Source organism: Rutidosis leptorrhynchoides, chromosome 3 (assembly GCF_046630445.1).
Source record: "Rutidosis leptorrhynchoides isolate AG116_Rl617_1_P2 chromosome 3, CSIRO_AGI_Rlap_v1, whole genome shotgun sequence".
In the NCBI taxonomy this organism is placed as follows: Eukaryota; Viridiplantae; Streptophyta; class Magnoliopsida; order Asterales; family Asteraceae; genus Rutidosis; species Rutidosis leptorrhynchoides.
Window position 1 is genome coordinate 285546221 of NC_092335.1, and position 27966 is coordinate 285574186.

Sequence of the window (27966 nt, forward strand, 5' to 3'; positions counted from 1 at the left end):
ATAGTTGTAAAAATGATAATAATAATAATAATAATAATACCATACTAATTATGATAATATTAATATTTTATCGATAATAATAATATTAGTAATAATAATCTAATTTATACATCCAATTTCATCTTTATATGATATAAAGTGATATTATGAATACAAATATTGATATTTGACGATACAAATAACATTACTACAACAACTATATTTGTATTTAAATTTAATTTATTAATATCATCTATTATTATGTAATATTTAATAATTATGTAATATGTATTGTAACATATACTGAATATTATATATTTATGCATTTTAATATAAATATATTATAATATTTATTTACATACTAATTATATTATACTTATGTATGTAATTATGAAAAATATAAATGTTTTATATATGTAAGTATTATATATATTTATTAAAATAGTACATTATTTCATCATAGATATATTATAAATTTCTACATATACATAATATAATAATTATGTATAAAATCATATATATATATATAGTTATATTTATGTATATATGTATACTACCATATATATAAAATCATGTTTTAAATGTTGAGTAGATGATTAATTATGTATATTAAACAATTAACTACAAAGTATAACATTGTACATTTAATATTTTGATAACGTTGGTAAAATATGTTTGAATCATTTATATACAATATACTATATATATTCAAAATGAAAATCTTTAGTTATTAAATGTTATCTTTTATAATAACAAAATTACTTAATAGTTCATTAATACTAATATAATTAGTTTTATATATAATTATTTATATTTACATTCTTAGTTACAATTAAAGGTTCGTGAATCGTCGGAAATAGTTAAAGGTCAAATGTTATCATGAAATAGTTCAAACATAATGAGACTCGGTTTAATAGACTTTGCTTATCGAGTCGAATCATATAAGATTATGTTTAAATTTGGTCGGAAATTCCCGGGTCATCACAGTACCTACCCGTTAAAGAAATTTCGTCCCGAAATTTGAGTGAGGTCGTCATAGCTAACAATAAATATGTTTTCCTGACGAATATGAGTTGATAACTTGAGTTTTATCATCATTGAGTAATATGGATAAAAATAATTCGATTATTCGAAGAGTGCGAATGAAGCTATTCACAAAAGGATGAAATGAGAAACAAAGATTTGTTTTTAACTTTTGACGTAGTCAGGTTTGAATTTAGAAAATAAGGCACGTCTTAACTTTTGACATTGCCTTGGTTAAATTCCGGAATTTAAGGGATTTAAAGAAAATCTTGAAGATCTATAAAATCTGATTCTTCGGGATTTATGAAAATTAAGATCTCTTTAATTAAATACGGTGATCTGCCCCGATTACTACGTCTGATATTTCCAGTATAAATTAAGCTCTTCCTTTCCATTATTCTCACAATTCTTATACTTTCTTTCTTAGTTCATACATCCAAAAGATTCTGAAAATGATTAATCCAGTTCTGATCCTTGTCCTCATCCTTACTATCGCAACAATCATTCTCCTTTTCCAACTTCCACCAGAGGAATCTGCTTTCTTCTACTTCGCCCTCGGGATTATAATGTTTTTAATTCTCCCGTGTCTTTATGTTGCGATAAACATTGATATACACGGTTTGTAATTTATGTGTTGTTATCGGACTTTATATTCTCCCTTATATTTCAAAGCTCTATGCTTTTGTTTTCTCTTCCCGACTTCAAGTCAAGCGAATAATGGTCCAGAATTTATAGATATAGAGTTTCGAATGATTATAATGTTCTAAGCATGAAGGAACGTGATAGCACGATTTGATTTTCAAATTTATCAACATCACGGAAGATAGAACCATCAAGAATACATTTTCTTGATTTGTTACGGAGTTAAGTAGGATGAAAGAGTTATGTAACATGGCACATGATGACGTTATGATCTGTGAATCATCACGTTTCATTTAGAAACTCAGCATGACTTACTGTAATATAATCACGTTGATCAAGTGTCATTATATTATACTAACGCATGCATCAGTTCCCATCATTACTACAATAACATTCATATTTTAAGCTTGAAAATTTACAGAATATAGAAACTAACAGTTTCTATATGATGTAATACTGATAGCACGAAAAGATTAATGATTTCAGATAAGAATAGTTATAAAAATATCTCCAGAAATATGGAGGATATTTATAATGAAAGGTACGATAATATCTCAGAATATCTAAGATCAGAGGATGATAGAAACTATTGTCTGCAAGGGTTTAGAGTAAGGAGCAAGTTATTCACTATAGACTTTAGCAGACATTGAATTATTTGGATTCTTTGAAGTCAAACTTATTCTTTGTGATTTATCCACGGCTTTCTTCATAGTTTCGCATAATCTGCTTTTCGGTACTATATTTTCTATTGAATGTTTCCAATATATTGATACACAGGAAGCACGAAGAGGTATATAATTTCGGACGAGAGTATTTATGAAAATATCCTCAGAAATATCAAAGATATTGATGATGATATTTTGGAATTTCTAAGTTCGACGGTTGATGGAGAAAGATTTTCCGCAAGATTTTAACATGACTTCGGAGCAAGATATTCTCTAAAGATTTCAACGGATCCAGAATTACCTGAATCCTTTGAATATAGGATTTGGTCCTTGTATTTGTCCTTGTTCTCCTTCATGGGTAACTCAATCTGTTTTTCAATACCCAATTTTCTATCGAGCGTTCCTAACACTCCTTTCTTTATCATCAAACTTTTGTCCGTTTAGACCATCTACCATTTTTCTGTTTCCTCTGCATTTAATGCTATGATATCTGAATCATCGGTTATTAATCCGAGGTGGTTTCAGGAGAATTGTGTTTTTAGATGATTAAACGCTGATGGTAATATGATGGAATATGAAAGGTTACCTGGTAACAATAAAAGAGCACGCGTATATATAAACGTTATAATAAGGTTGTTTCGTACGAAAAGTCGAAGTTGACTTGTTGGAGCTGTGACAAAATTGGCTAATTTTGAAAAGGGATCGCAAAGTTGTTTTTGTTAATAAATGCCAAAGGATCTGACGCGGCTACGTGTTGAACTTTTACTCAATTGCCGAGAGTTTCTCAGGTGCATAACTATATGCATAAATCTTTCCTTCCGTAGATGAAGTGCGGTTGATTCATCCTATCGATTGAGGTGTTTTCAAGAATCATGAAAGGTTTGAACGCAGAATGTAATCGTGAAGATACAAATGAGGTTTAAGACGAAATCAAGTGGCAAACTTGAAGAATTGTTTAGTTTCATATGTTATACTCAATATTTTAATTCATTTTAATTGTCCAATGTTATTAGTCCACAGTCGATAGTCCACAGTTGACAGTGCAATCATTCATATATAGTTTAATATATAATATTTGAATTAATTAATACGTATCGTGACCCGTGTACATGTCTCAGACTCGATCACAACTCAAAGTATATATATTATTATAGAATCAACCTCAACCCTGTATAGAGAACTCGATCATTACTGCATATAGAGTGTCTATGGTGATTCCAAATAATATATATAGATGTGTCGATATGATATGTCAAAACCTTGTATACGTGTCCCGATATTTAAAGTGCGTAAAATAAATAACAGAAATTAAATGACGATAAATAAAGTGCGTAAAGTAAATAACAGAAATTAAATGACGATAAATAAAATTGCGAGAATATAAATTGCGATAAATAAATTGCGATAAATAAAATGTAATACGGAATTAACAGTTAGCTAGGAACAGTTAGCTAGGATTTTGTTAGCGTGGTTTCTTAATAAAATTTAATATTGTTAATTAGTCTGTTTCTAATCAATTTTTATTGTGTCCATTATTTCTTCATTATGCCACTTGTTGGATTCTGATAGGTCAAAATTCAAATATGAAATTGAATTTGAATGAAAATAGTTATTCTTTGGTGAATGGATAAGTATCCCGGTGGTTGTAAATAGGATAGTGAATAACTGTTGAATCAGATTCGAAGAATATACAGTGTAACTTATTAATGTGAAATTTAAATATTCCTCGGGTATTACCTACCCGTTAAAATATTTTTATTATTAACAGTTTGTACAAAAGAATTTTTAATTACAATCTTTATGAAAACATATATACATATATATTTTCTTCAAATGTAATCATGAATTTAATGAGTTAACATGATATTAAACTCATTTAGTTTTCAGTTGGAACTAGAATAAATAATCTCTAAAACATTAGAGATTACATAATCACCATGTCGAACGAAGATAACTGATGTAGAATGTCATGTAGAATGATGATTATACTCGAGGTATAGATTGAGATGTTGAGGCATGTGATATTGAAATTTGGGTTGTTGGTGGTACTGTTGGTGCCGGTGATTTGGATGAAGCTGGTACGTTTTGCACCATATTTTCCAAGACTACAACTTATGCGCGAAGTTCGTTAACTTCTTCTATTACACCGGGATGATTGTCGATTCGGACGAGCGGATGAATGAGGTTTAGAATCTGAGATAGTATATGATCGTGATGAGATACTTTGGAAATGAGAGAGAAAATGGTGTCTCGAACAGGTTCGCCGGTAAACGTTTTAGGTTCATTGTCAAGAGGTGAATTTGGTTAGTGGAAATGATCGCCTTCTTCGCGTTTCCATTGATTAAGTCGACTACGAACCCATCTCCAATTCATTCAGAATAGATGATGGCTAATTGATCGATTCATTCCGGTTACTCTTCTTTCGGAGCTCGAGTGGAAATCCATATCGAAATAGCTGTCGGAATAACTATCGAAATAACTATCGAAATCTGATGGACTCGAACTGGTTGAGGGATTCATCTCGTACGATCAGATGAAGGATTTTCGATAAGAAATAGATTATAGGATGTAGATTAGTACCCTGCAATACATAATTTACATATGCATATATAATACTAAAATCCCATAAGCTACGGAGGAATCTACGGAAGCTGTCAGGCAAAGGTAACAATAACAGATACGCTAAGATATGAATTTAACTATACACTGTCTATGCAATAAAGGCAGTAAGACGTGTCTTAGACTTTAAGGATGATAAGCAAATAATTTTTCGATACTAAATGATAAGCAAAACTTTTGACATGCAAACACGGTCGAAGTCCAGACTCATTAATGCATTCTAACGACTATCAGTTAGACTCACTAATGCAAGACCTGGTTCGCTAAGACCACCGCTCTGATACCAACTGTGAAGACCCGTCCTAATCCATCCGGACGAAGTCCATATCGATTATAAACGATTCACAACAGTTGATTACATCGCGAGGTACTTGACCTCTATATGATACATTTTACAAACATTGCATTCGTTTTTGAAAAGACAAACTTTCATTACATCGAAAGTTGACAGGCATGCATACCATTTCATAATATATCCAACTATAATTGACTTGATAATAATCTTGATGAACTCGACGACTCGAATGCAACGTCTTTTGAAATATTCCATGAATGACTCCAAGTAATATCTATAAAATGAGCAAATACACAGCGGAAGATTTCTTTCGTACCTGAGAATAAACATGCTTTAAAGTGTCAACCAAAAGGTTGGTGAGTTCATTAGTTTAACTTAAACAATCGTTTCCATCATTTTAATAGACCACAAGATTTCAGATTTCCATTTCTCATAAACATACGTCCCATGTATAGAGACAAAAATATCATTCATATGGATTGAACACCTGGTAACCGACATTAACAATATGCATATATAAGAATATCCCCATCATTCCGGGATCCTCCTTCGGACATGATATAAATTTCGAAGTACTAAAACATCCGGTACTTTGGATGGGGCTTGTTGGGCCCGATAGATCTATCTTTAGGATTCGCGTCAATTAGGGTGTCTGTTCCCTAATTCTTAGATTACCAGACTTAATAAAAAGGGGCATATTCGACTTTGATAATCCAACCATAGAATGTAGTTTCACGTACTTGTGTCAATTTCGTAAAACAGTTATAAAAGTTGCGCATGTATTCTCAGCCCAAAAATATAAAGGGTAAAAAGGCAAATGAAACTCACGATACTGTATTTTGTAGTAAAAATACATATGACGTCATTGAACAATGCAGGGTTGGCCTCGGATTCACGAACCTATATCAATTGTGTATATATTAATACGTATAATGTAAGTTACAAAATTTCATTTATTAATATGTATTATTTATATATTATAGTTTTGTAGAATTTATTCTAACCTTTATTTTAAAACGTATACTTATATTATATTTTAAGTTATATTTTATATATATATCTATTTTATGTATATATATCTATAATGATTTACGTTTATATAAATAGTGACATTAATATATTTATATACATATATTTGTGGTTAGTATTGTATTTATGAAATTTTATTAGTTTGTTATGTGAATTATTAATACAATCCTAGTATATACCATAAGTATATATATAGTGTACAAAAGATTTATTTGTTAAAATAATAATTTAGATAATAATGATTTACTAATAATAATAATAATTTTATTAATAATGATAATACTAATAGCAAAAAAAATGAAAATGATAACTGTTAATGATACTAATAATAATAACTCTAAAATAATATTAATACTAATACCATACTTATGTTAATAATAAGGGTTCTAATATTTATAAAATGATAAATGATAATCATAATAATACTAGTAAATATTAATGATGATACTGATAAATATGATATTATTAATTGTAAATGTACTGAGGATACTATTATTTATAAACCGGTACAAATTCTAATATTGATAATAATAATATATTTTTATTTCCTTCATAATAATAATAATGATAATCATAATCATAATCCTAATGATGATAAAATACTAAAATGATAAGTTTATTACTAATAATAATATTATTAATACCTATCATAATAATAATAGTAATGTCTATAATACTTTCAAATATGATAACAAGTATGATACTAATAATAACAATAACAATAACAATCAAAACAATCACAATAATAATAATAATACTAATAATAATTAATATATAATAACAATAATAAAATTAGAAAAGAAAACTACCTCACATGAAAAGAGTTTCAAAAAAAAAAAAAAAAAAACTACCGTCCTCTGGACTCGATCTCGTGACCACATGCTCACACGCAAACACTCTCGACCATCCCACCAATTCTGATTCTCTGTACTAATATCGAATTTAAATTTTATATATAAACTGTTTTTCTTCTATTCCTCTTCTTCTCCACAAGTCTCATGGATTCAACAAAACATCAATAACAAAAAAAAAAAAAAAAAAAAAATCGGGGTTCCCTTTAAAGCTTCAAAACATTACAGAAAAAAAAATAATTTGGGTTCTAAAATAAAATAAAAAAAAAAAAAATACTAAAGGCCTACTGCAGCGTCGGTTCTTGGAACAAAACAAAAAAAATTGATTTCGTAATAGATAAGATTATAGATAATGTTTATAACACGAAATAGTTTTCTAAACATGTATAAAAACTACTGGAATCGTCAATTTGATCAGAAACATATACACGAACGCGAATTTGTCTCAAGAACAATTGTTGACTTTTTTTAAACTAAACTTTGACTTCAAAATTCAAGATCGATATAAAGATTTGAGAGTTGAGATTTTGCAGATAGATTCAAAGAAAGATTTCTAACCTTTCTGCATTTTTAGATTTTGAAACTTTATTCGAAATTGAATTAAGAGAAAAAAAAATTGGAGCGTGCAGAGAAGAAGAAAAAAAAAATATCGCTGTGCTCTTTAATCCCATTGGATTTCCTTTTTATTTGATTTGCAATTATACATAATCATGTTGTAATAATAGAGATCGGTTGATAAAAAATGGAGAAAATGTCAACACAGGTTCACGAGTTGGGAGCAGGAAAGAAACAAAAAAAATAATAATAATAGAGATAAAGGATACAGAGGTCACGCGTATAATATAGATCCCTACTGTGTTTTTTTAATTAATAATAATAATATATAATAACAATACTATTAATATCTAATAATATTAATAAAATTAATAATAATGATAAATATAATATTAATGATAATAATAGTTGTAAAAATGATAATAATAATAATAATAATAATACCATACTAATTATGATAATATTAATATTTTATCGATAATAATAATATTAGTAATAATAATCTAATTTATACATCCAATTTCATCTTTATATGATATAAAGTGATATTATGAATACAAATATTGATATTTGACGATACAAATAACATTACTACAACAACTATATTTGTATTTAAATTTAATTTATTAATATCATCTATTATTATGTAATATTTAATAATTATGTAATATGTATTGTAACATATACTGAATATTATATATTTATGCATTTTAATATAAATATATTATAATATTTATTTACATACTAATTATATTATACTTATGTATGTAATTATGAAAAATATAAATGTTTTATATATGTAAGTATTATATATATTTATTAAAATAGTACATTATTTCATCATAGATATATTATAAATTTCTACATATACATAATATAATAATTATGTATAAAATCATATATATATATAGTTATATTTATGTATATATGTATACTACCATATATATAAAATCATGTTTTAAATGTTGAGTAGATGATTAATTATGTATATTAAACAATTAACTACAAAGTATAACATTGTACATTTAATATTTTGATAACGTTGGTAAAATATGTTTGAATCATTTATATACAATATACTATATATATTCAAAATGAAAATCTTTAGTTATTAAATGTTATCTTTTATAATAACAAAATTACTTAATAGTTCATTAATACTAATATAATTAGTTTTATATATAATTATTTATATTTACATTCTTAGTTACAATTAAAGGTTCGTGAATCGTCGGAAATAGTTAAAGGTCAAATGTTATCATGAAATAGTTCAAACATAATGAGACTCGGTTTAATAGACTTTGCTTATCGAGTCGAATCATATAAGATTATGTTTAAATTTGGTCGGAAATTCCCGGGTCATCACAATTACTACCTCAAGTTTAGTAGGTAAACCTACTGGAAGTGACAAGAAATGATCTAGCTTCAAAGGATCTTGGATGGCTTGAAAGTTCTTGAAGTAGGATCATGACACAAAAACAAGTTCAAGTAAGATTTTTACTCGAATTAAGATAGTTTATAGTTATAGAAATTGAATCAAAGTTTGAATATGAATATTACCTTGAATAAGAAAGATAACCTACTATATATAACAAAGGTTTCTTGATCTTAGATGATTACTTGGAATGGATTAGAAAGCTTGGAAGTAAATTAGTAAACTTGAAGGGATTTTTGAAGTGTTCTTGAAGTGTTCTTCCTATGATGATTATAGCTTGATTCTTGAAGTGATTTTTGATGAAGATGATGATTAACTACTGGAAAAATACGTTCATAATAGTGTGGGTGTGTTGAGAGAGAATTAGAAAGAGAATTGGAAGTGAAATTGAGTGAATGATGAGTGGTAATTGGTGAGTGGTGAGTGGGGTTAAAAGGAGTTCTAGTTAGTTGACTAGCTCATGGTAGAAGTTAAAATTGATTAGTCATACATGACAAAATCAAGAGTGGAATCCCATGCTAGTTCCTATTGGTATATACTCATAGTAAGTACGTTTTGAAGCTGTGTATAATACGGGTAAGAATACGACTAGAATTCTTGATGAAAGAAAAGAATGGAAAAGTAACTGTAACCATTTTCGTTAAGTATGAGTGTTTTGATATATGTCTTGAAGTCTTCCAAAAGTATTTTAATACATCTAAATACACTACATGTATATACATTTTAACTGAGTCGTTAAGTCATCGTTAGTCGTTACATGTAAGTGTTGTTTTGAAACCTTTAAGTTAACGATCTCAATTAATGTTGTTAACCCATTGTTTATTATATCTAATGAGATGTTAAATTATTATATTATCATGATATTATGATATATTAATATATCTTAATATGATATATATACATTTAAATGTCGTTACAACGATAATCGTTACATATATGTCTCGTTTCGAAATCCTTAAGTTAGTAGTCTTGTTTATATGTATATAACTCATTATTAATATACTTATGGAGATACTTACTTATCATAATCTCATGTTAACCATATGTATATCCATATATATATCGTCATATCATTTTTACAAGTTTTAACGTTCGTGAATCGCCGGTCAACTTGGGTGGTCAATTGTCTATATGAAACATATTTCAATTAATCAAGTCTTAACAAGTTTGATTGCTTAACATGTTGGAAACATTTAATCATGTAAATATCAATCTCAATTAATATATATAAACATGGAAAAGTTCGGGTCACTACAGGTTTAAACCAGAAATATACCCTTAGCTTGGTAACATTAAACTACTTGTCTATGTACGGTAGGCGCGAATCCTAAAGATAGATCTATTGGACCTGACAAACCCCATCCTGACTATGGGATGCTTTAGTACTTCGAGGTTATATTAAACACACCTGATCTGGTGTACTTCAGAGGGTAAAACATGAACGTTAAGGCTTGTTACCGGGTGCCTACAACTTATAGAATACTTTTATACACTTGCGAGTGTACATATATTTATAAACGGAAATCTTGGGGTCTATTAATATGTTGAAATGATTGTTATGATAAACCTATGAACTCACCAACCTTTTGGTTGACACTTTAAAGCATGTTTATTCTCAGGTATTAAAGAAATCTTCCGCTGTGCATTAGCTCATTTTAAGGATATTACTTGGAGTCATTCATGGCATATTTTGAAAGACGTTGCATTCGAGTCATTGAGTTCATCAAGATTATTATTAAGCCAATTATAGTTGGATGTATTATGAAATGGTGTGCATGCCGTCAACTTTCGTTGTAAAGAAAGTTTGTCTTTTAAAAACGAATGCAATGTTTGTAAAATGTATCATATAGAGGTCAAATACCTCGCGATGTAATCAACTATTGTGAATCGTTTATAATGTATATGAACGGGTCCTTTCAGTTGGTATCAGAGCGGTGGTCTTAGCGAACCAGGTCTGCATTAGTATGCCTAACTGATAGTCGTTAGGATGCATTAGTGAGTCTGGACTTCGACCGTGTCTGCATTTCAAAAGTTTTGCTCATCATTCTTGTCGGAAATTACCTGCTTATCATTCTTAGTCTAGACACATCTTATTGCATTGATTGCATGAATAGTGTATACACAAAATTCATATCTTAGCGTATCTGCTAATTCATATCTTAGCGTATCTGTTACTGTAAACTTTGCCTGACATATTCCGTAAATTCCTCCGTAATCTACGAAACCATTTGCTTTATATAATTAGAATACCACCCGATAGCCGGAAAATTATTTCATATCGAAAAATTCTTTATTCAATCGTACGAAATGGAATTCGTCATTAGTTCAAGTCCCTCGGATTCCGAAATGGAATCCCACTCAAGTTCCGAAAGCAGTGTGACCGGAATGGATCAACCAATTAGTCATCATCTATTCTGGATGAATTGGGGATGGGTCCGTAGCCTCCTTAATCATTGGAGACAAGAAGAAGGTGATCCCTTCCATCCACCACATTGTCCTCTTGGCGAAGAACCTGAAGCACTTACCGGCGAACCTATCCGAAACACCATTTTCTCTCTTATTTCTAGAGTATCTCGTCACGATTACATACTACACCAAATTCTAGATTTTATTTATCCGCTCATCCGAACCAACAATCACCCCGGTGTAATAGAAGAAGTCAACGAGCTTCGCGCTCGGGTAGTGGCTTTGGTGAATATGGTGCAAATGTTACAAACACCAGCAGCAGCACCAGCATCATAAACAGTACCACCATCAGCAACACTAACAGTACCATCACCACCACCACCAACAACATCCACATCCCACACCGCAACATCACAATCTGTATCTCAAACATCAACGTCATACGCCCTGTAAATATCCAGGAATATCAACAACAACAAACGATGAAGTATTAATTCATAAACTTCATTGAAGAGATATCTCTGCGGTAGTTATGTAATCTCCAAAATCTTAGAGATTATTTAATTCTGACCGTAAATCGGATGAGTGAACGGAGATGGTAGAGTAGAAACTTTGATCAAAAATGGTGTACGATTTACAAGCTAGAATTGTTTTACCAACACCATCAACAGGACCGTAGCATCATCAACACAGTCAGTGCCGTCAGTATCGTCAGAATCAACAGCACCTGTAACATCAAAAACTCTGTCAGTTCAAGAATCATTGTGGACATCATTACGAATCAACAACAAATATATTGTATCAACGAGTTATGAAGTATTAACTCATTTCCAATCGAAAGATTTATATGTATATTTTATATGTATAAATTTTTAAACCATAATAAATCTTCCCGTACTAAGCTATTATGTGTGAATCTTAACTACTCAGTTAATTCATATTACAAATATGCAATGATGTACGTCCTTCGTCCGCAAGTTAACCATCGTTAATTACAATCTCTGTCTCAATTCAATAAAAAATTCAATTCATAATAAATCAAGTGTATTATTCGAATATATGTTTGATTTTACACTTTCATCATCGATGTACTCGAAACTTTTCAAATAACATCATTCGTACCTTGCGAAGTTCACAAGAATTTCACGAAAACCAACAAATAACAAAGTAATGATTCATAATTTCAATATTATTGAAGAAATACTTATGTAATTTATAAAGTTTTAGGGATTACTCAATTCTAGTTCCAACCATAAAACAAATGAGTTTAATTTAATATTAACTCATTAAATCTATATTACATCTAAAGAAAATATACACATATATTTTCATAAAGACTGTAATAAACTTCTTTTGTACAAAATATTAATTGTGAAAATTTTTTTTAACGGGTAGGTAATACCCGAGAGATATATAAATTCACAATTAATATATTACATTTTTCGAAACTGATTCAGCAATCATCAACTATACTCCCTACTTTCACCACAATATCCATTCTTTCATATAAATCAAAACAATCATACTCATTCAAATTCAATTACATATTCTGATTTTGAAATCGCATAATTCAATTCGAAATATAACCAGTATCATCACTCTTAGATTCCTATATCTTTAAAAGCTATACTTTGATTTCAAAACTGTTTTAGAACATCATATGTATTAACGATTATAATATGTGCTCAAACCCTTCGAAATTCCTGAAGACACTTCAACTAAGGAACAATCGAGATGATGATCCAACCACATGTTACCCACAGTTATACACCTGAAAAAAAAACTCTCAAAACCCAAGTCATAGTTCGACTCGTATCCGTGTTAGACCCTTTGGCATTTACTAGCTAAAATAACTTTTCAATTCCGTTTCAAAATAGACAGTTTTGTCACAGCTCCAGCAAGTCATCTTCGACTTCTCAATCAAAACAGTCTTATTATAACCTCGATAGATACGTTGCCCTTTCGCCAATGTTACCAGGGAATCATTTATAATCACCACATTAGCAATAAACTTACCAACAACTTCATTGATCTTTGACTTTCCAAAAAAAAAAATCATTATAATTATCGAAACCCTATCATATACTCATTCGTACCTTATAACAAGAATTGCCATACCAATTATTGAGAATCAGCAATCAGTATTTTGAAACCTCGTAGCATGTCTACATCAACAATTACATATACACACAACGTCTACCTCCAAGACTTACATTCTTTGAATGAGAAATTTCTGAAAAACACCCTAAACTGCGAACCAGTTCTCGAAATTTTGAAAAATGCTGATGAAGCAGCAAAAACTGTAAACGACCTTAACAGTAAAAAGTTGGATGATAAAGGATAGTATATTGGCAAAGCTCAGTAAAAGAGAAGCTTTGGAACTGGAAAATGGATTGAGCAAAGTATGAAGGAGGCTGTGGACAAATCACAAAGGCTGAACCTGCCTTCAAAGAATCCAAATGATTCAGTACTTGCTGAAGTCATTAACGAATACCTTGCTCCTGACTCTAAACCCCTGCGGACAATATCCTTCATCATCCTCTGATATTAGATATTCTAAGATATCATCGTATCTTTCATTATAAATATCATCCATACTTCTGAAGATATTTTTATAATTATTCTTATCTGAAATCATTTACCTCTTCGCGCTATCTGTATTATATCATAAAAGAAACTATTTTAGTTTCTAAATTCTGAAACATTCGAGTTTAAAATAGGAATATTCTTGAAGAAGTGTTGGGAGCTGAAGCATGAGTTAGTATAATATAATGACACTTGATCAACGTGATTATATTACAGTAATTCATGCTGAGTTTCTAAATGGAACATGATGATTCACAGATCATAACGTCATCATGTGCTATGTTACACGACTCTTGTATTCTCTTCGATCTCTAAATATCAAGAAAATATTTCTTGATAATTCGGCCTTTTCCGAGGTATTCTGGTAATTTGACAAGTCAAGATCGTGTCATTACAATTTCCTTCCTAGAACATTAACAATGTTCATTCCGAAATTATATCTGTGAATTCTGGACCATTGCAAGCGGTGCTTAATCGCAAGAAGAAGAAACGAAAGGACAAAGCTCCGAACTAGAAATGGAAGTATAAATCATAGCAAATATAAGAGAGCATTAACTGTGGATGACAATGATTATAGAAGAAGCAAGGACTTTGAAATATAAGGGAAGATATAAAACTCAACAACAACCCAGAAATCACAAACCGTATATATCAATGCATATAGCAATATAAAGACACGGGAGAACTAAAAACACTATAAAACCAAGAGTATAGTAGAAGTAAATAGATTCTTCCAGAGGCAGATGAAAAAGAAGAGCGACAGATATGAAAGTGAGGAGTATATCAAGAATCAGCACTGGATGAAGCATATTGACAAATACTTTAAAATATGAGTTGAGAAGGTGTGAGTTGTAAGAAAACAAATGAGGTGGATTTATAGTGAAATATCCGACAGAGAAATCAAAATGGATTATCGCATTAATTCGAAGAGGATCATAATTTCCTTAATCGCTGAATAATCAAATCCAATATAGATTGCAAAGATTTTCTTTTCGGAGATCAATCGTGATGACGTCAAAAGATACGACGAATCACTATTATCTTATTTCATTCATTTACGATAACTTCACTCACACGCTTCGAGTAATCGAATTATTTTATCCATTCTTCTTGAACATGATAAAACTTTATAATTATTATAATAACATTCTCATTGTTAGTCATGACGACCTCTATCAAATTTCGGGGACGAAATTTCTTTAACGGGTAGGTACTGTGACGACCCGGAAATTTCCGACCAAATTTAAACTTTAATCTTTATATTATTCCGACACGATAAGCAAAGTTTGTTAAGTTAAATCTCAAGAATTTTAAACTGTGTTCATACATTCATTATAAGGTCGATGTTGCTAAATACGTAGGAGAATGTTTGACGTGTTCTAAGGTCAAAGCTGAGCATTAGAAACCATCAGGTCTACTTCAACAACCCGAAATCCCGGAATGGAAATGGGAAAACATTACCATGGATTTCATCACTAAATTGCCAAGGACTGCAAGTGGTTTTGATACTATTTTAGTAATAGTTGATCGTCTCACCAAATCAGCACACTTCCTGCCAATAAGAGAAGATGACAAGATGGAGAAGTTAGCACGACTGTATTTGAAGGAAGTCGTCTCCAGACATGGAATACCAATCTCTATTATCTCTGATAGGGATGGCAGATTTATTTCAAGATTCTGGCAGACATTACAGCAAGCATTAGGAACTCGTCTAGACATGAGTACCGCCTATCATCCACAAACTGATGGGCAGAGCGAAAGGACGATACAAACGCTTGAAGACATGCTACGAGCATGTGTTATTGATTTCGGAAACAGTTGGGATCGACATCTACCGTTAGCAGAATTTTCCTACAACAGCAGCTACCATTCAAGCATTGAGATGGCGCCGTTTGAAGCACTTTACGGTAGAAAGTGCAGGTCTCCAATTTGTTGGAGTGAAGTGGGGGATAGACAGATTACGGGTCCGGAGATTATACAAGAAACTACCGAGAAGATCATCCAAATTCAACAACGGTTGAAAACCGCCCAAAGTCGACAAAAGAGCTACGCTGACATTAAAAGAAAAGATATAGAATTTGAAATTGGAGAGATGGTCATGCTTAAAGTTGCACCTTGGAAAGGCGTTGTTCGATTTGGTAAACGAGGGAAATTAAATCCAAGGTATATTGGACCATTTAAGATTATTGATCGTGTCGGACCAGTAGCTTACCGACTTGAGTTACCTCAACAACTCGCAGCTGTACATAACACTTTCCACGTCTCGAATTTGAAGAAATGTTTTGCTAAAGAAGATCTCACTATTCCGTTAGATGAAATCCAAATCAACGAAAAACTTCAATTCATCGAAGAACCCGTTGAAATAATGGATCGTGAGGTTAAAAGACTTAAGCAAAACAAGATACCAATTGTTAAGGTTCGATGGAATGCTCGTAGAGGACCCGAGTTCACCTGGGAGCGTGAAGATCAGATGAAGAAGAAATACCCACATCTATTTCCAGAAGATTCGTCAACACCTTCAACAGCTTAAAATTTCGGGACGAAATTTATTTAACGGGTAGGTACTGTAGTGACCCGAACTTTTCCATGTTTATATATATTAATTGAGATTGATATTTACATGATTAAATGTTTCCAACATGTTAAGCAATCAAACTTGTTAAGACTTAATTAATTGAAATATGTTTCATATAGACAATTGACCACCCAAGTTGACCGGCGATTCACGAACGTTAAAACTTGTAAAAACGACATGACGATATATATATGGATATACATATGGTTAACATGAGATTATGATAAGTAAGTATCTCCATAAGTATATTAACAATGAGTTATATACATATAAACAAGACTACTAACTTAAGGATTTCGAAACGAGACATATATGTAACGATTATCGTTGTAACGACATTTAAATGTATATATATATCATATTAAGATATATTAATATATCATAATATCATGATAATATAATAATTTAACATCTCATTAGATATAATAAACAATGGGTTAACAACATTAATTGAGATCGTTAACTTAAAGGTTTCAAAACAACACTTACATGTAACGACTAACGATGACTTAATGACTCAGTTAAAATGTATATACATGTAGTGTATTTAGATGTATTAAAATACTTTTGGAAGACTTCAAGACATATATCAAAACACTCATACTTAACGAAAATGGTTACGGTTACTTTCCCATTCTTTTCTTTCATCAAGAATTCTAGTCGTATTCTTACCCGTATTATACACAGCTTCAAAACGTACTTACTATGGGTATATACCAATAGGAACTAGCATGGGATTCCACTCTTGATTATGTCATGTATGACTAATCAATTTTAACTTCTACCATGAGCTAGTCAACTAACTAGAACTCCTTTTAAACCCACTCACCACTCACCAATTACCACTCATCATTCACTCCATTTCACTTCCAATTCTCTTTCTAATTCTCTCTCAACACACACACACTATTATGAACGTATTTTTCCAGTAGTTAATCATCATCTTCATCAAAAATCACTTCAAAAATCAAGCTATAATCATCATAGGAAGAACACTTCAAGAACACTTCAAAAATCCCTTCAAGTTTACTAATTTACTTCCAAGCTTTCTAATCCATTCCAAGTAATCATCTAAGATCAAGAAACCTTTGTTATATACAGTAGGTTATCTTTCTTATTCAAGGTAATATTCATATTCAAACTTTGATTCAATTTCTATAACTATAAACTATCTTAATTCGAGTAAAAATCTTACTTGAACTTGTTTTTGTGTCATGATCCTACTTCAAGAACTTTCAACCATCCAAGATCCTTTGAAGATAGATCATTTCTTGTCACTTCCAGTAGGTTTACCTACTAAACTTGAGGTAGTAATGATGTTCATAACATCATTCGATTCATATATATAAAACTATCTTATTCGAAGGTTTAAACTCGTAATCACTAGAACATAGTTTAGTTAATTCTAAATTTGTTCGCAAATAAAAGTTAATCCTTCTAACTTGACTTTTAAAATTAACTAAACACATATTCTATATCTATATGATATGCTAACTTAATGATTTAAAACCTGGAAACACGAAAAATACCGTAAAACCGGATTTACGCCGTCGGAGTAACACCGCGGGCTGTTTTGGGTTAGTTAATTAAAAACTATGATAAACTTTGATTTAAAAGTTGTTATTCTGAGAAAATGATTTTTATTATGAACATGAAACTATATCCAAAAATTATGGTTAAACTCAAAGTGGAAGTATGTTTTCTAAAATGGTCATCTAGACGTCGTTCTTTCGACTGAAATGACTACCTTTACAAAAATGACTTGTAACTTATTTTTCCGACTATAAACCTATACTTTTTCTATTTAGATTCATAAAATAGAGTTCAATATGAAACCATAGCAATTTGATTCACTCAAAACGGATTTAAAATGAAGAAGTTATGGGTAAAACAAGATTGGATAATTTTTCTCATTTTAGCTACGTGAAAATTGGTAACAAATATATTCCAACCATAACTTAATCAACTTGTATTGTATATTATGTAATCTTGAGATACCATAGACACGTATACAATGTTTCGACCTATCATGTCGACACATCTATATATATTTCGGAACAACCATAGACACTCTATATGTGAATGTTGGAGTTAGCTATACAGGGTTGAGGTTGATTCCAAAATATGTATAGTTTGAGTTGTGATCAATACTGAGATACGTATACACTGGGTCGTGGATTGATTCAAGATAATATTTATCGATTTATTTATGTATATCTAACTGTGGACAACTAGTTGTAGGTTACTAACGAGGACAGCTGACTTAATAAACTTAAAACATCAAAATATATTAAAAGTGTTGTAAATATATTTTGAACATACTTTGATATATATGTATATAATGTTATAGGTTCGTGAATCAACCAGTGGTCAAGTCTTACTTCCCGACGAAGTAAAAATCTGTGAAAGTGAGTTATAGTCCCACTTTTAAAATCTAATATTTTTGGGATGAGAATACATGCAGGTTTTATAAATGATTTACAAAATAGACACAAGTACGTGAAACTACATTCTATGGTTGAATTATCGAAATCGAATATGCCCCTTTTTATTAAGTCTGGGAATCTAAGAATTAGGGAACAGACACCCTAATTGACGCGAATCCTAAAGATAGATCTATTGGGCCTAACAAACCCCATCCAAAGTACCGGATACTTTAGTACTTCGAAATTTATATCATATCCGAAGGGTGTCCCGGAATGATGGGGATATTCTTATATATATGCATCTTGTTAATGTCGGTTACCAGGTGTTCACCATATGAATGATTTTTATCTCTATGTATGGGATGTGTATTGAAATATGAAATCTTGTGGTCTATTGTTACGATTTGATATATATAGGTTAAACCTATAACTCACCAACATTTTTGTTGACGTTTTAAGCATGTTTATTCTCAGGTGATTATTAAGTGCTTCCGCTATCGCATACTTAAATAAGGACGAGATTTGGAGTCCATGCTTGTATGATATTGTGTAAAAACTGCATTCAAGAAACTTATTTTGTTGTAACATATTTGTATTGTAAACCATTATGTAATGGTCGTGTGTAAACAGGATATTTTAGATTATCATTATTTGATAATCTACGTAAAGCTTTTTAAACCTTTATTGATGAAATAAAGGTTATGGTTTGTTTTAAAATGAATGCAGTCTTTGAAAAACGTCTCATATAGAGGTCAAAACCTCGCAATGAAATCAATTAATATGGAACGTTTTTAATCAATAAGAACGGGGCATTTCATATAACATATGAAACTAAACAATTCTTCAAGTTTGCCACTTGATTTCATCTTAAACCTCATTTGAATCTTGACGATTCCAATCCATGTTCAAATCTTTCATGATTCTTGAAAACACCTCAATCGAGAGGATGAACCAACCGCACTTCCTCTATGGAAGAAAAGATTGATGCATATAGTTATGCACCTGAAAAACCCTCGGAAACTGAGTAAACGTTTAACACATAGCTGTGTTAATTCCTTTAGTGTTATTATTACCCAAAATAACTTGGTAATCCCTTTCAAAGTAGCAAATTTTGTCACAGCTCCAACAAGACAACTTCGACCTTTCATTCAAAACAACCTTATCATAACCCTGATATATACACGTGCTCTTTTATTGTTACTGGGGAACCTTTTATATTCCACCATACTACCATCAACGTTTAATCATCTCAAAACGCAAATCTCCTGAAACCACCCCGATTTGATAACCGATGACTCAGATCCGTTAACTTTGAAAATGCTGATGAAGCAGCATGTTGTAGATGGTCTTAATGGCCAAAAGTTGATGATAAAGAAGGAAGTGTTGGGAACGCTCGATAGAAAATTTGATACTGAAAAACGGATTGAGCTAACTATGAAGGAGATCAAGAACAAATACAAGGACCAAATCCTATATTCAAATAATCCAGGTAATTCTGGATCCGATGAAATCTTTAGAGAATATCTTGCTCCGAAGTTATGTTAAAATCTTGCGGAAAATCTTTCTTCATCAGCCTTCGATCTTAGAAATTCTGAAAATATCATCATAAATATCTTCGATATTTCTGAGGATATTTTCATAACTCTTTTTGTTCGAAATTAGTTATCTCTTTGTGCTATCCGTATTACATCATAAAGAAAATTGAATTAGTTTCTCTATTCAAGTTTTAAATTATGAATGAATTCTGGAGAAGTGTTGGAAATTGATGCATGGGTTAGTATAATATAATTACGCTTGGCCAACGTGATTATATTACGGTAAGTCATGCTGAGTTTCTAATGGAACGTGATGATGATTCACATATCATACCCTCATCATGTGCCATGTTACACGACTCTTTCATTTTACTTAATCTCTAAGCATATCACGGAAATATTTCCTTGATATTTCTGTTCTTCCGTAATTCCAACAGTTGCTAATAATTCGTGCTAATACATTTTTCTTTTGATTAGAAGATTTCCTTAAATCCCTTGAATTCAGGAATTCCATAGTGACCATGTCAAAAGTTAAGACGAACCACTATTTACATCATTTCACTCTTTTGTGACAGCTTCACTCGTACGCTTCACATAATCGAATCCTTTTATCTATATTACCCAATAATGATAAAACTCTATTTATCAACTCATATTCGTAATGAAAAACATTTTTAGTGTTAGCCATGATGTGACGACCCGGAAATTTCCGACCAAATTTAAACTTTAATCTTTATATTATTCCGACACGATAAGCAAAGTTTGTTAAGTTAAATCTCAAGAATTTTAAACTGTGTTCATACATTCATTATAAGCTCGACCAAATTTCGACGATTCACGAACCGTTATATATAAATAGATATGTATATGTATATATATATTATAACTTGAGAATATTAATAAAGTATTAAACGTATAATACTTTACACGAACGTATTTGTTTCAATATGATTTTCAACGAAAAAAAAAATATATTAAATGATTGAATTATCAGAAACATTGAATTATGATTACAAGTCTCTGTTGAGAGGCCCACTATGATTTGAGAAAATCTATTCATCTTAACGATATTCAGAATAATTTGTAAAGCTATTTATAAATAAAAACAAAAAGTGTCATTTACGAAAGTTAGACAAAAGTTAGTGGAGAATTGGTTTCCATAATATTCTATTAATCTATTTTCAAACGTACAAAGACGTTTTCAGTTTAAAAAGAATTTTATTATTAAAACGTATATAACTTTTATAAATATCTAGAATCACTTTTGACAACTCATTACTTAACCAGTATAATAAATATAACGATATTTATATTTTATTTCATTAAATATATATAACGATTTAAATTAATATTATATATATTTATACGCGTATTATATATACATAGTTTTTTATACTTTTACTATACTTTAACTTTACCTTTACTTTTACTTTTACTTTACTTTAACTTTAATAATTCACTTTAATAATTCATACTTTAATAATTCACTTTAATAATTCATACTTTAATAATTCACTTTAATAATTCATACTTTAATAATTCACTTTAATAATTCATACTTTAATAATTTACTTTAATAATTTATACTTTAATAATTCACTTTAATAATTCATACTTTAATAATTCAAAAATCTATTATAAATAGAATTCAATAGGTTGAAGGTATTTCATATGCCCGAGAGACATATTAAATTAACGTGGCTAATATGTTTTGATCCAAGTCGGGTCATACCCAATAACAAGCTTACCGACACCTTAATTGTATTTTGATCTTAACGATTGGTTCGTTGATTAAATACGCGACACTTGAACTTTAAGAAAAATGGTTTTCTTAAATATTACTTGATGTGTATATATATATATATATATAAATTATGGAATAATTTATATAATATGGATTTAATTATTTATAGGTTAAATAATTAATTATGTTATGTTGCATTTTATAAATTGGTTTTATAAAATAAAGTATACATAACAAATGGTATGGAATTTTATTAGTTTTATAAATAATGTAACATAATTTATAAAATGCAAGTTTGTAAAATTTGTTTTATAAAATTTAATTTTACTAAACAAATTTATAAAAGATGCAAGTTTATAAAATATGTCAAGTATTATTTTATAAAATGATGGGAGTGGCCTTGGAATTGGATGTAGCATGCTAAAGATTCCATCTTGGTCAAATACAATTCCCATTCCATATACATGCATGCTCCTTGACCAAAGAGAGAGACACATAACATTACACATCAAAACAACTTGAAAATTCTGCTCAAAAAGAGAGCTGTTGGCCGTGGCCTTTGAGGGTGCCAAAGGGATTCATTTTCAAGTTTTTCAAGCTCATTTCAAGTGTAAAGTAAATCCTAACCAAAAGCTAGGGTGTTGGTGCACAAGTTTGGGGTATAACAACTTGAGGTTTCATTGTTTTGGAGCTCCATTCATCATCATCATCTTCATCACTTATCAACAAGCTTGGAGTAGGTATAATCTCTTATCTTGCTTGTAGTTTGTAAGCATGTTTCACAACTTGATCCTAATTGGGATTTAACTTTAAATTGGTTAAAGTCATAACATGTTCTAATGGTAATTACATGCTTCCGCTTTTTTTTTTAATTGATTGATAAATGGTTTTATGTATAATGGAACTTGTTAAATCCCAACAATGGTATCTAGAGCCGAAGTTGTTGAAATATGCTTCGAGATGGTTTTTGAACTCACCATAACTTTGCATTTTATGTACATGCATGATAATAAAATGCAAAAATTATTGGTTTTGGGTGGTTTGATGTCTTGGCCGAATTTGGAAGCTCCAAAAATTGGGTTTGGTTCCTCCATTTTGGTCATTTTGTTGTATGTTGAAGTTCACAATCAAGCCTTGGCCTTTTGTTTGAATGGTTGCATGTGTGGTTGAATTAATTCATTCATTTGGTATGTAATATTAATTCATTCATGTGGTTGTAATATTCATGTAATTTGGTGTGTAATAATTGTTCCTTTTGTTATGTAATTTATTTTATATTTGGTATGTAAAATAGATTAGGTTGTATTTTCATTTTCTAGACAAAATGTATTAGGATATATTTTGTAAAATGATGAAGATGATGAAGACTTGAAGAACACATGAAGAAGCATTTGGATGCAAGATTAAGTGGGAGGTTAAAACCTCCTACTTTGTGTTATAACCCCTTTACCGGTGGCATTTGTTTTCGGCTAAACAAATGTCTACCAAAAATGGCTTGATTGTGAACATATGATTTTGCATGCATGGTTGTTTTGTATGATTATGTGGATTGTATGTTTGTATGCTACAAGTTAATCACACAAGTTAACAACAAACTAAAATGGCAATTTAAATTGGTTAAAATTGACATTATTAACGACATGCAAAACGTCAATTTAAATGGTTTAATTAAAAACGGCTAAAAGGACATTAATAATCGGTTATTAAGAACATGATAAGGATCATACATATAAAATGGTTTATATCAAAGTAATAAAATTGGCTTTATTACATAACATGAAAATGGATTTTCAAATAAACCGTACACTAAATGCATGTTGGTGTATGGTGCAAAAGTTTTCTCAAACTAGAATTAATGAAAACTTAAAATCCCTTATTAACAAGGCAAACAAGTTAAACGCCATCCTTTTTGTGGAAACACTTAGACGTATTAGGAAACTCTTGATGGGATAAAGGTCACCTAACCGTCATGAGCGAACTAATATGAATAAGGTACACTTCGCATACATGTGGGATAAAGGTCACCTAACCACTTGTATGTTAAGTCTACATGTTTACACAAGTAGGACGACTTGATTTGGGAATCATGAACTTAGGGTCACCGAAGCATGATGAACAAATAGGCGTTGATGGAATAAATATGCCATGCAAAAGGATTGCATGATCCCATAACTTAGAAGTTGCAAAAGGATTGCAATTGTCATATAATGACTACCTAGCTAAATCAAATAACGGGATAAAGGTCACCTAACCGAAATTTGATTTACCGTTGGATTCTAATATTTAATAAGTCAATTAAAATTTAAAAGGGTATTGAATGTTAAATTAAAATCGATACTTAAACGAACTTTGTTAATTTTGTAGATGGCCGCCAATAATAACAACAACATTCCAAACGCACCACTTAACCTAAACCACCTATCATTAAGGTCTCTCTTAGAGAAAGACAAACTCAACCATACCAACTTTATGGATTGGTTCCGCAATCTTCGGATTGTCCTCAAACAAGAGGATAAAATGTATGTGCTTGAGGACCCCATTCCCGATCAACCGGATGAGAATGATGTGGAGGCAATGGCCTCTTACGATAAGTATTGCCACGACTCCCTTCAAGTCTCATGCTTAATGCTTGGGACTATGATACCCGAACTCCAAAAGGATTTCGAGCACCATAGTGCATACGACATGATAACGCAATTGAAGGAGATGTTCCTCCAACAAGCACGTGTCGAGCGCTTCGAAACGGTTCGGGCGCTACATGCTTGTCGTATGGACGATACCCAATCGGTTTCATCTTATGTACTTAAGATGAAAAGCCTTATTGATCGTGCTAACCGTCTTAACTTGAACATATCAAATGAGTTAGCCACCGATCTTATCCTTAACTCCCTATCAAAAAGGTTTGATCAATTTGTAATTAACTACAATATGAATGGGATGGATAAGAGCATAGGTGAGCTTCACGGTATGCTTAGAACGGCGGAAACTAGCATGGGTAAAAGGGCTTTACCCGTGTTAGCAATCGATCAAGGTGGGTCCAAAAGTAAGACCTCTAAGCCAAAGGTGGCTAAGAGAAAAGGACCCGCCCATCAAGGCAAAGGGAAGGGGAAGATGGTTACCTCAACCATCAACAAGGCTAAGAAACAAAAGGTAGCCGAGAAGGCAAACCCCAAGGAAGACCCATGTTTCGGTTGCGGTGAAATGGGTCATTGGAAACGAAACTGTCCGATCTATCTTAAGGAGTTGAAGGAGAAGAGGGATGCAGGGCAAACCTCAGGTAATATATATATGGTATATATAGAGCTTAGTATTACTTCTTCTAATACATGGGTATTAGACACTGGATGTGGAACTCACATTTGCAATTCATTGCAGGGGTTCAAAAGAAGTAGCAAGCAAACGGGAACATCAAGTCTCTACATGGGTAATGGAGCCAAAGTGCAAGTGAAGGCTCAAGGAGACTTTGTGTTAAAACTTCCAAGTGGCTTGGAACTTATTTTGAAAGATGTTTTGTATGCACCCGATTTATGTCGAAACATTATTTCCATTTCCCGTTTGAAACAATGTGGTTTTAATCTTAATTTTGTTAATGACGATATCCATATTTATTTAGATAATGTATTCTATTTCAAGGCTTCACCTTCAAATGGAATTTATGAATTGGTTCATGATGACACATCATCTAGTAGCTCAATGTACCATACAAGCACCAAGAAACTCAAAAGGGATTTGAGTGATTCCTACTTATGGCATTGTCACCTTGGTCACATAAACAAGAACCGAATACATACACTTCAAAAGAATGGACTTTTGAAATCAAATGAAATGGATTCGTTTGAAGTATGTGAATCTTGTTTACAAGGCAAGATGACTAAAGCACCTTTCAAAGGGACCCATGAAAGGGCTAAAGATTTATTGGGATTAATACATTCGGATGTATGTGGACCCTTTAAACCCATGACTAGGAATGGTGAAAGATACTTTGTTACTTTCATTGATGACTTTAGTCGTTTCGGATATGTCTACTTATTAAGACATAAGGACGAAACGTTTGAAGCATTCAAAGAATATCAAAACGAAGTACAAAATCAACTCAATAGGACAATTAAGGTACTTCGTACCGATAGAGGAGGTGAATACCTAAGCGATGCCTTCCAAGATCATCTTAGGAGTTGTGGGATTATCTCACAACTTACTCCACCCGGAACACCCCAACTTAATGGAGTTTCCGAAAGGAGGAACCGAACCCTAATGGATATGGTTCGATCTATGATGGCAAGAAGCTCGTTGCCTCTATCATTTTGGGGTTATTGTCTAAGCTCCGCGGCTCGTATTTTAAATATGGCCTCAACCAAGAAAGTGGAACGAACTCCTCACGAGATGTGGTTTGGTAAACCTCCATCTCTATCATACTTAAAGGTATGGGGATGTGAAGCTTATCCTAAGCGTTACGTCCCTAATAAGTTGAATGCTCGATCCACGAAGTGTATCTTCATAGGATATCCCAAGGATGATATGGGATACTATTTCTATGATCCATCCGAGCAGAATGTATTTGTTGCTCGGAAGGCGGAATTCCTTGAAACTAAGTTCCTAATGGAAGGAAACAGTGAAAGGAAGATAGATCTTAAAGAGGTTCAAGATCAAGTAGATGATACACAATTGGTTGACATTAGCACTCAACATGAAAATGTTGATAGTGATCAAATGGATGATCAAAATACACAAGGCATTCGTAGATCTGGTAGGATTAGCAATCCTCCTGAGAGATATGGGTTTCTCATAGATGGTTGCTATACGGTTGATTTGGATGAACCAACAAACTACCAAGATGCTTTATCAAGGATTGATAAAGATAAATGGCAGGAAGCCATGAACGCTGAGATGCAATCCATGTATGAAAACCAAGTGTGGGAACTTGTTGAGCAACCTCCTAGCTCTAAGCTAGTTGATTGCAAATGGCTTTTCAAAATGAAAACCGACATACATGGAAACTTGGATACATATAAAGCCAGACTTGTTGCAAAAGGTTTCACTCAAACTCAAGGGGTTGATTATGATGAAACTTTCTCGCCTGTGGCAATGCTAAAGTCTATTAGGATATTATTTGCCATTGCTGCTCACTACGACTATGAAATATGGCAAATGGATGTCAAAACCGCTTTCCTAAATGGATATCTTATGGAAGATGTCTATATGGTCCAGCCTGAAGGTTTTGTTGATCCAAAATATCCTAAAAGTGTATGCAAGTTAAAGAAGTCAATCTACGGATTGAAACAAGCATCTAGAATGTGGAATCATCGTTTTAATGAGGAAGCCGAGAAATTTGGCTTCATTAAAAATGGTGATGAAGCTTGTGTATATAAGAAAGCTAGTGGGAGCACTATCATGTTCCTTGTACTATATGTGGATGATATATTATTATTTGGGAATGATATTACCACAATGCAAGGAGTCAAAACTTGGTTGAAGAGTTGCTTCTCCATTAAGGATCTTGGAGATGCACAATACATATTGGGGATAGGGATCTATAGGAATAGATCCAAGAGATTGATAGGTTTAAGTCAAAGTACATACATTGATAAAATCTTGAAAAGGTTC

General features: G+C 31.4%; 1 protein-coding gene across 1 annotated transcript; it reads left to right on the plus strand.

The window, feature by feature from the left end:
• The first annotated feature begins 23252 nt into the window (after nucleotides 1-23252).
• LOC139897407 (uncharacterized) lies at nucleotides 23253-26034 on the plus strand. The gene is made up of 2 exons (XM_071880100.1): nucleotides 23253-25642; nucleotides 25741-26034. Exons 1-2 carry the CDS (start codon nucleotides 24730-24732, stop codon nucleotides 25755-25757), a joined length of 930 nt encoding a protein of 309 aa, XP_071736201.1. The 5' UTR covers nucleotides 23253-24729; the 3' UTR covers nucleotides 25758-26034.
• The last annotated feature ends 1932 nt before the right edge of the window (nucleotides 26035-27966 follow it).